The sequence below is a fragment of the Embiotoca jacksoni genome, unplaced genomic scaffold (genome assembly GCF_022577435.1).
Source record: "Embiotoca jacksoni isolate LCO1_2020_lvr unplaced genomic scaffold, fEmbJac1.0.p SCAF_8, whole genome shotgun sequence".
NCBI classification, from domain to species: domain Eukaryota; kingdom Metazoa; phylum Chordata; class Actinopteri; family Embiotocidae; genus Embiotoca; species Embiotoca jacksoni.
The window spans coordinates 10715024-10726038 of record NW_027185436.1 but is presented as its reverse complement, the minus strand read 5'-3'; the positions used below and the strand labels follow the sequence as shown (position 1 = coordinate 10726038).

General features: G+C 39.7%; 1 protein-coding gene across 2 annotated transcripts in view; it reads right to left on the bottom strand.

The window, feature by feature from the left end:
- Positions 1-275: 275 nt before the first annotated feature.
- Positions 276-11015, bottom strand: part of ntrk2a (neurotrophic tyrosine kinase, receptor, type 2a) — an 85280-nt gene continuing 74540 nt past the window's right edge. For both annotated transcript variants that reach the window (XM_069139032.1, XM_069139033.1), the window contains exons 19-20: positions 8020-8178; positions 276-5563 (exon numbers count right to left, since the gene is read on the bottom strand). In XM_069139032.1, the coding sequence (XP_068995133.1) occupies positions 5378-5563; positions 8020-8178 (345 nt within the window). In that variant the 3' untranslated portion in view covers positions 276-5377. The remainder of the gene's footprint in view (positions 5564-8019; positions 8179-11015) is intronic.

The window sequence follows — 11015 nt, the reverse complement described above, 5'->3', positions numbered from 1 at the left end:
AGTGCTTCTTCTGTTTCTTACAAAGCCCCTTCTACGTTCTTCTTCTTTCTCCTGTCTCTTTTTGCAAAGCACGTCTTTCTCTGACACACACACATGCTCACTTAACTTTTCAGTATATTCACTTGCAGGAGCTTTGATGTGACATAACACTTTTTATTAATTACATTTTATCACGACAGACTGGTCCACTTTCAGAGAGAAGTCATAATATCACCATCATTACCATCATGACTCACTATGATCATTTCCACCACGCAACTGTAGGACTGTACAAGTTCCCTCTGGTGTGTGTGTGTGTGTGTGTGTGTGTGTGTGTGTGTGTGTGTGTGTGTGTGTGTGTGTGTGTGTGTGTGTGTGTGTGTGTGTGTGTGTGTGTGTGTGTGTGTGTTTGCCAGCAGAGCACAGATGGGTGACATCAAAAATTTTTGCTTTCCAAATTACAGCCTGCTTGCAAAGACAAATATTAGCTGCATCAATCAGAATATTTCCAGCTTTTAATTACTTTGTGTGCTTTTGAAATACACTTTTTTACACTTTGAAGAGCATTTTTAGGCATAGAAATAACATTTTTTTACATCTCTCTCGTTCAGAAACATGGCAGCATTTTGTCTTCTGTCCAATTTGATGCTTCTTACAGTACAATCCAAACATCTACAAATCACCCAAAATCCCTTTTTCTTTTAACCATCATGGCAGTAGTGAAGCCTTTGAAACACAGGAGACAAATAGCACAGAACACAAAAAAAATTATACCAGAAAACAGATACTGCCTATAGCAAATCACAGTAAACATTTTTTGCCTTTTTTTTTCTTTGCAGAGAAGCAGTTTTTGTGGTATTACATTCGTCAGGGCGCAGGGGCTCCAGAAGCATCCAAGCACAAAGGTAATCTCAAAGATGACCTTTATGATATTTCAGCTCTATTAGCTTGGACTGTGATGGTAGACTTGTGAGAGAGAGGGGATTAAATGGGATATGGATCATAACACACTCAAAGTTGTGATGTGTATCTACTGTATGCGGAATACGCTTCGGTCCACTGAGCCTCATGGTTTAGCCCCAACTCAGCTCAAACTATGTTAAAGTGAGGGGATGGGCAAAGAAAAATATTGCTGATATACCTTTGTGAAACTCAGGCTTTAGTAAGTTGTGTAGAGAAGAAGGCTGATTTTGGAGTCATAAATAAAGTCATTGATTGATTCCATAAATCTTAGCTGCCATAATGCCAACCACAGTACTACACAACTGAGTAAAGTAATTTATCATGAATTGGTGAACAGCGACAACAAATCAATTTCTGATTCCTGTGTTGAATCTCATTGCATTTGAACTACGATTTGACTAGAGTCTGAAACTGGCCTACAGATCCTTCCTGACTCACTCTGGCATCAATCAGCCTTCTTCACGTACACACAGATGCACACACGCGCGCGCACACACACATCCACACACAAACACACTCCCAGGAGAATGAGCAAACAGCGCTCAGCATTCCGGGGGCTGCTGTATGTCATTTTTTTATTTGTGAGTCCCATGCAGCTTCCCATTTGTCTGCCCTCCACTTCTAAGACAAAAAAAACCCCAGTACAATCTAAATACTGACACAGTCTTGGACACAGCAGTTAGCAATGCTTATTTCTTTCAGCAGCTTATTCACATTTGTACATGTATTTTTGATCATTCCGCTCGCTGTTATTTCATTTTACAAAAAAAAGAAAAGAGTAGCACTTCTAAAGACCAAAGTTTAAGACTATCACATACAGTATAGGCAGCATAGAAGAGGAAAATTGGTTGAATAGTCTATTTTACAGTAGGTCACTTGTATAAGAGAGAGAAAGAGAGAAGTCTGTGATTGTCAGTCCCTCCTTGTCTGAGGTGTCCATTCATACAGCAGTTGTTGTTTTTTCATCTTTTTTTTTCTTTGTTTGACCAATAATGTTTGATCTGAGGCATCGATGCGAAGACAGCTGATCTTTGCTGGCCCATCTTCATCGTAACAAACCTCCCTCATCTGTTTTTTGGCCTCTTCCTACAGCGGCCAAAAACACCACCATAACTGTCCAACTTCACACAGGTCATTATTAAAAAAACAAAAAAAGGGAAACACAGCAGGTACGTACACAAACAGTGCAGCCAGCTGAGATGTTGCTTCTACACACGCTGCTCTTTTGACATCAAGAGGCGTTCGTATGTGCTGCGTTTGTTTCTCACAGTTTTTTCCAGCTCACACAGGCCCTCACACACCCTGCCCTCTGTTATTGCGCAGAGTTATTGTGTGGCAAGTTTGTGAATCGTGTTGAGTGTGCTCACTCAGTGCAAACTCTACTTGACTATACAGCAAGGATGGATTTTTTTTAAGGACCTTGTTAGCCTGCTCTGTCAATGCTGCAGCTGTTAACCGTCACATTCACGCTCTGACAGGTGACGATAACTCTGCAAAATGTAAAACTGAATCTACAAATGTGACAGACTGGTGAAACATCCATCCCTGTTGTAGAGCACACTGTACATAAGGACAGGCTTGGTAGCTGTTAAGAGGGAGCCTGACATAAAAAATACATATACACTCAAGACTATCGTACACATTTGCTAAAACATAATCAACTAAATCAGTGTTCAATTTCAGTCAGTTTGTTGTTGCAAAAGGCAACCTTAGATATAGAAAGAAATGTACAAAATGCTTCTCAGGTTATAAATAATAATAATACTATAAATCAATAAAATCAACATTTTCAAATTCACAAACATCAATACCATCAAGTGCTGTTGTTAATAAACAAATAAGATTTATAATTCCAGATTGATGTTTTACATCAAATTAAAATGGCTGTCAGTGAAAACACAGTGATTATGACTTTGTAATACTTCTGTAAAGAGTAAAATATGCCCCAGTAAAATGCCAAAACAAACAGTAAATGTGTTTCCTTGCATGCATGTGAGCTGTATATACAGTGTGTCTGTAAGCATTCAGATATGTGAGCTGTACTGTAACTGAGTGAAGTGGTTCTCAATAATGGGGATGTGTGGTACATTATTGAATTTATTTCAGTGTAAGCTGTTGGGGGACTGCCAGTAAAATGTGTGAGGTAAGAATGTGTGTGTGTGTGTGTGTGTGTGTGTGTGTGTGTGTGTGTGTGTGTGTGTGTGTGTGTGTGTGTGTGTGTGTGTGTGTGTGTGTGTGTTGAGGGCAGCCATAGGAATGTGATGGGGGCGTGAAGTTGAAGTTGTGGCTTACAGAACATCTGTAGGCCACAGTAATGATGGATGTTCGCTCTCACTTTCTCCCTGAGGACATTCACACCTCTCTCTCCCCCTTCTCTTTTCACTCCACTATATCTTCCCGTTCTCCTTCATCTTCCTCCTCATGACCCACTCATACCTTTACACTCCCATTGTCTCCTTTCTACCCCATTGCTCCCATTCTGAACTCTCTCCCTTCCTCTCCATTTCTTCCCAATATTCATTATTACCTCTCCTCTTTTTTCTCCTCTCCACTGCTCCTCGTCCCAGGCCCCTCTCTCTGTTTTCTTCTGATTCAGCTCTCCTCTCATCTCCATCACTCCATCTTTCCTTCCTTCTCAGCCATAAAACAATAAGTCTTGAATGTCTGTGAGGAGACTGTGCTAATGGAGCCCATTAGGCTGTAATGAAATATACATTACACCATTACAGAGGACGGGGCCTGGGTAAAGCACTGCACCGCTCAAATAATAAAACATGCACAATTCAATTTCCTTTTCGGCCCGTTTTGAGTGTCTTTCAGTGTGTGTGTGTGTGTGTGTGTGTGTGTGTGTGTGTGTGTGTGTGTGTGTGTGTGTGTGTGTGTGTGTGTAGATGGAGGGATGACGGGATAAGGTTTACAGTGTGTGTGTGTGTGTGTGTGTATGTATGTATGTTTTCGTGTGCCTCTCCTCTAGCCCAGATGTGATTTTCAAGGATGTCTGAGTTTTGAGAGCCTTGATTATTTAATATGGGTTGACCAAATGAACCACACCTTCTACAGTGCCGCCAGCCACACATTTGACCGTGATGTATGCACTCTAAACCCAGCCTCCCTAAACATCCTTTACAACCCCCCACACCCGCCCAAACACCATGATCTCGCAATTGTCGGACAGCTGTGGACAAATGAATCAATTGACCTCCGACACTAGTGCTTGACATCACGAGTGAAGCATCTGTCACTTTCGGGAGTGGGGGCGGGGGGTGCTGATCGTGTTACCCTGTGCTGTATGACAGTGCAGTCCAGGCCTGGGTAAAGTAAAATGTAACAGAAAACAGTGGTAAAATGCAATATGCAGATATGAGTGCACATATCCCAAAGCAGATATTGTGGATTGGTGCCGGGTAGATCAAGCTTCTTCTTTTTTTTTACAATTGTGGTAATCAGCATTCACAATTACATTTGAGCTTCTTCCTGAAGTATCTTGTCACCACAGCAGTTCAGTTAAGCCTCAGTTGGCACCATGTTGCTACTAATTGTTTTTTGTATCAGCGAAATCGGCCAACCAGAAATGATCTATTCATCACACCACCTAATTTTGTTTGACAGGCAGGTGAGCAGATTGTGTTTACTTTTCCTCCTTTTTTGGTCATTATTCTGTAACACTAAATATACTGTATGTGTATCAAAGTGTTAATCAACAACTGTGTAGTCCTGTTGGATGAATGCTGACATTGATACTCATGTATAGCTCCGAGAGACAGACAGAAAGTCAGACGGACAGGGTGAGAGGCGAAAACACAGTGTCTCTATGGCTCGACATCTCACAGAGCCATTTCCTCCGAAATGTCTCACCAGTCTCATATTTACACGCTAAGGATCAAAGCTTCCGGAAATCCCTCCCCTCGCTGCGCCACTTTAACATTTCCGGATATTCAAATGAGTCCTGTTGTCCGACAGGCAGCAGGGGATGAGTCACTAAATTTAAAGTCCTGTTAATCAGGTTTCATCAATTTAGGCCCAGTCAGTTTAAAGCATTTTAAAAGAAGTGAGAAGCTTTATTTCCTCCAAAGTTAAATTACTCTCAGTAAATGTCTCTTCAGGACGGAAGGAGGGAAGGAGTCAAAATGCACAAAGGAGAGGAAATTGGCAGGGAGGAAAGATGCGATTGGGAATGAGTTGAGGAATTTTTTGATTGCCTTTAAGAGTTCGATAATAGCTTCACATCCTGTACAGCGGCACCTTGCACGCACACAGTAGCACGGGCACTGCACACTTTAGTCAGAGGTGTCGCAATGTTCAACCGAGCTCACATACACACACACGTGCATGCAACCTTAAATGCACATCCTCACTTAGATACAGTAATCATCCCCACATAATCACACACGCACATCACACACACACACACACGTCCAAAATGCTCCTCCTGCATTCAGCCCAGTATATCCAGGTACACAGGCGAGGCCTTGGCCAGACTGAGTAGCAGACCGTGGATTTCTTTAATGTTGAGTCTCATGTGCGGCTCTCTCTGCCAGCAGCCCAGCATCAGGTCGTATACCTCTTTAGGACAGGTCCTGGGGCGCTGCAGCACCCTGCCCTGGGTTATACACTCTATCACCTGCAGAGGAGAAAACAGAGACACAGAAAGACAGACATCGAGCTTAATACCCGTAAAAACCTTTGTTACAACAGAAACAGGAACAACCCAATCAGTTCAAGCTGAAATGAACAACTTTCTATAGGTTCAAACTGCTGTGACGATGATTAAGCATCTGCTCTGTAAAGCTGCGTCACCTTGCTGCAGTGTCACAGAGAATAAATGATTTACTGAACTGATGAAGTTATACACTGAAGTAGTCATCCAGACAAATCTGATGCTCTGATTTCTCCATAGCAATGTGAGAGGAAAGTCTCAACTTTGATCTTCATATCATGTAAAATTACTTTAGTGTTTCAGCTTGTGTCACGTTTTATATATCAATTTGAAACATTTCAGCTTTAAGTCTACTTTAGGATGAGTATATGTGGCTAAAGGAGATGGCACTTTTACATTCAGAGTAAAGCTCTCTTCAGTACAAGATGCATTTCTCATTCACTGGCAGCCATTTGGAAAATATCTTATACTTAGCCTGTAATATAATTAAGCTTTGTATAATTTCCTCAAACATTAAGTACATTAAGTCCATGAAATGAATACCTATTAATGGCTTTTATTAAGCCCCCAAAGCCAGCTGAGTCCTACAAATTGCTATATATCCATTAAAAACTGTAACACCTGAAGATTATTATTCAATATCTCAAATTACTAAGGATCCAATCAGCTAAAGAGTCATCATTATACTAATCACACATCTACCTATCTCAGTCTATGATTGCTATCAGCTTGTGCAAGTAGATAAATAATTGATGTCTAATTTTGGAATAAAACTCCTTGTCCAGAGAAAAAACATATCTGTGCATCAGATTTGGGTCAAGAGGTGAGTGAACTGTGAAACAGCAGATAATTGATGGATGAAAATGGGAAAAGAAGACGGTGGATGAGGCAAGAGGTTAATTTCTGGATGTAACCAGAGTTGTGGACATCATAAGGTTTAGGTTCAGGTGAAAGGTTGAAGGGCTGTGACACGGCTGAGGTTTCTGGACAATGGGTCAAGACTGAGTGTTTTATTGTTACAGAGTTCCTCTTCATCTCATGGACATGCACTTAATACAGTAGACTGAGGCCATTGGTATAGTTTCTTGTCAGAAATCGGATGTCATTTGAGAGAGTTGATTGTTTTGTAGTTTTGAAAAGGTTAAAATAATTGCATCGAATATTTCTGAGAATCATGTATCAGTCTGTTCCAGCTCTTCAAAGAATATATATGAGGTTTACACTGAGAGAAAATTTTGAGAACCAAAACTCCACATTTCATTGCTGCTGCAACTGTATAAAAATGATCTACATATATTGTGCATCATTTCACCTATTAAGACATCACAATTAATATTTACTACAACAGTCAGTGAGACATATTTGGGACCTCCATTGGAATTTAAAAGTCCTGTGTCTTATAAAAAAAAAAAAAAAAAAAATTCTGCTGCTTGGCATGTGTCATGGAGCCTCCTTCCTCCATTCCCAATATATCATTTTTTTTACTTAGTGTTTCTGCACACTCATCCAATCAACATAAAAATGAACCGAGAACTTGTGACGTTTGATAAACTGTCGTTCATTTCTCAATACATTTTACAGACCAAACAATTAATCAAGTAATCATGAAAATGAGTAATTGAGTTAAAGAGTAATTGACAAAGTAGGCTATATAATGGTTGGTTGTAGCCCGAGTAATACTTATTTTAATATTAGAGAAATGCTAACTTTAGTGTCACTGTTCTCAGGTTATAAATATATAAATAAACAGCAACAAATAAAAGCAGCAGGATATTTTGTTGTATCAGTGTCACTGGACCACTGCTGTCGGTCTGATCTATGACAAAAAAAATAACCTCTTTGAGTCTTTTTGAAAAACCGAGTTTCACATTCCACTCAAAATGTAACACACATCTGCCCCTGCATCAACCCGACGGTGATGCCTGACAACATTACCTCTCCCTCTGCTCCACTTTGAATGGTGTGCAGAGAAAAGAAAAACAGCGAAACAGCCCAGGAAAATATTTCATTGCAGCTGTGCTTCTCCTTCAAGTGTCATGTGAATAGCTTGCTCCCCAGGTTGGTGTCGCTCTGACACAATGAAATCATAAACAACTTGCAGAGTTGTCTTGTGCCTCAGCTTTGTGTAATAAGAGGAGGACTCAGGCCTCACTAAATGTATACCTATGAGACACCTACACACAAAACTGATCAAATATTTAGTTTTACTGAAGGGCTGTTTCTTCATATCTTCAGGCAGCAACATCTTGTTCCCCATCATTTATTAAGATGCAGGTGCTTCCAAGGAAACCTTTACTTTACACTAAACTTATTTTTGCTCGCCATTGCAATGGATCAGTTACATAAACTTCTTCTTGATGTTCTTACTTTGACTTTGTGTCTGCTGCTGTGTTCAGAGATAATAAGTGACAGTACTGTACCTCATTATTGGAGAGCTGGTACCAAGGCTGTTTTCCGTAGGTGAAGATCTCCCAGAGAACAACTCCTAGACTCCAAACATCACTTTCCGTTGTGAACTTCCTGTACATGATGCTTTCCGGGGGCATCCAGCGGATGGGCAGCATGGTGTGACCTCCGACCTTTAAGGGGCACACACACAGAAAGTCTAAAGTCAGTATCGTGTGCAGTGAACACATGAAAGAATGAAGATTTAGAAGCTTTTTCTATTATCATTTATTCTGCGACATCATGCATTTCAAATGTCTGGTCATGCAGATTTTCACAAACACTCATTGATTCGAATACATCTTAAAGTGGTGCAGCAAACATGTCACTCATCCAAACTGCTGCCCAAGACATTTCACTGAGTGAGCTTTAATGGCATGGTACAGCAGATTGCATCATCTCTGTGACGGTCACACACCTTGCTCCTCATAATTTTGTTCAGCTGAAAGGCATGGCGAGAAAGCATTGCTTCATAGACCCTCAAACAACGAGGACATGTATATGCCGCTCAAAAGGGAACACACTAAATTACCCAGCAATCACAATTAGTGGATCGTCATTGATCAGGTAAACAACAAAATGCTTGCAGCAAAATGTTAGCAGTCACACATTTGTAATCCAGTATAGACTTTATCAGCGTGCTGTATGTTCACTGCTAGTGTCCCATGTGAGTGAAATGTAGTTAATTAAATAATTACTTAATTAGACCTTAAATTGCAGCATCAAACAGCGACTTCCAGAGATTCTTAGAGAGCAGAAATCAGCAGCAGGAACTCACAGGCTCTCTGAGACACATTTGGTCATTTCATTACGCTCTAATCTGAGCCGAGTCTTTGGAGCCTGTTAAATTGTTTGTTTCATTTGCTGTTTTTGCCATTCATAAACACTGACAGTTCATTTCAGATGAGCCTCTCACACACTGTTACTGTAGGCCTGAATAGGGTTAATACAGTGACAGAGGTCAGTCCTTTTTAATGCTTTGGCTGAGATAAACGGTATATAAGTGAACAACTTGGCCTTACAGAACACACTAACATGTAATTGCAGCAATATGTTTACATAAAAACAATAATGGTTTAACATATTCATTATTTATCAACGTCATTCAGCAACAAATTAAATAATTTATTCTACTGTCAACCACTTAACATCCTTTTTTCTCTTTTTCCCTTTTGACATATAGTCAAATATAATTTTTGGATCGTTTCTGCTAAAGCTACATGATACATACTCTGGGTAAAATACTTAAACTCATTAACTCCATCCAATAGTTCAATAATGGTTAAATATATTGCACCTTTTACAAAACTGAAGGCTCATTTTCCTTAAACACACACTAAGGGACATGCACAACCAAAACACGTCTACAAATGATGCTTCAAAAGACAAACTGAAGGCAATTATGATACGGGATCTTCATCTGGCATTGTCAATAACATCCCAAAGAAGAACAGGCAGTATAAAGACACAAACACATTCATCGCTCAGGTGATTGTGATCCGCATGACTGTGAGTTAATCTGTTCTCAGACTGGACCAATCAGAGCAGAGCTGGATAACACAATCTAATTCGCCCTTATAGGGGACAAAGCAAAGGGCAAAGCTATACTGACACCCACAATGGGGAAATCATCAAAAAAAAAAGAAGAGTAAAAGAATAAAAGAGTGGGGACACATCTACAGATATGAACTCCTGGAATGTATAATCAAAATCTATTCATATTAGTCTATAAAAAAAAAAAAACAGTAAGATCTATTAATCATAAAGACAATTTGTCGTTAAGCCAGCCAGTAAGACAAAAATATGATTGTCCCTTTAGAAAACAATATTTAACACCCCCTCCATAAAGGGCTAGGATTTATTTCCAGGTACCCTATTCAGCCACATCTGTGGTTCTATAATAGTGACAGATTTATGTGACTACAATAAAGATTAAAAAAAAAAAAAAAAATCATTCAGCATCAAAGCATTGAAACGTTCTACAACAAATTGCTGCTCAGATCCAAAAAAGATAATTCACTGCACTTTATTCTGTTGTTTTAAGAGTGGCACTCAAAAGGAATTCAATTTTATGGAAGCAGATCATAGAGAAAAAAACATCAGGCACAGCAAGTATTTGCACTCCTACAGAGAAAAATTGTGAACTACCTTCTCAGACTTTTTGTTCTTCATATGAAAAAGATATGATTCACAAATATTTACTTCCCTGTTTAAAAGATGTTGCTGATTATACCTGATGTGGAATCAATACCACATGGTGGAGTTACTAAAGCACTTGATTTGTATTTATGGTCCTCTCATTCAGACATCATTACCAGTGTTTTTACCCCACATCCCTTTCAGTGAGTTAGTTTGATAAAATACGTTGGGTTTGCAGGTTGCCCTGCTGTTCGTAAATCCATCATTTAGTTGGTAAGCAACATTAGTAGCCAATCAGAGAGCATTTCACAATTAAAATAAGAATGTGAATTCCCATTTCACATTTGAGCAAAAAGGTCCATCATGTTTATTTTCAACATTTGCATGCATTATCTGACCTACCCAGGGCTGAATCAATAACAGGCATATATATCCACATAAATATTTGTAAAGATCAAGTTGGTGCAGCAGGTTATATAACAGCAGATATGCTGTCTGTATTCAATAAGCTCATCTTGGTGCTCTAAACCAGCTCCAATCTTAACCCTAAATTGTTTTCATCCATGTTGCAAGCCTTGTTTGGCTGTAACGGCTGACCTGTGGGTCAGTGAGGCTTCAGGGGTGAAAAATGTCAAATATGTCAGTGTTTCTTTGTTTTGTTTCTTAAAGTAAAGCCAAGTGAAACCCAGCCATGAGTGGTGTTGTTTTTCCCTCTTCCTGCACCTCCTGTCTCCCCTTACTTCTCCTTCGAACATGAATCTACCAACCAATATCCGCTCCATTGCTCCACACAGATAGCACAATCCATTATCTGAGGTTTATGCCTGTTATT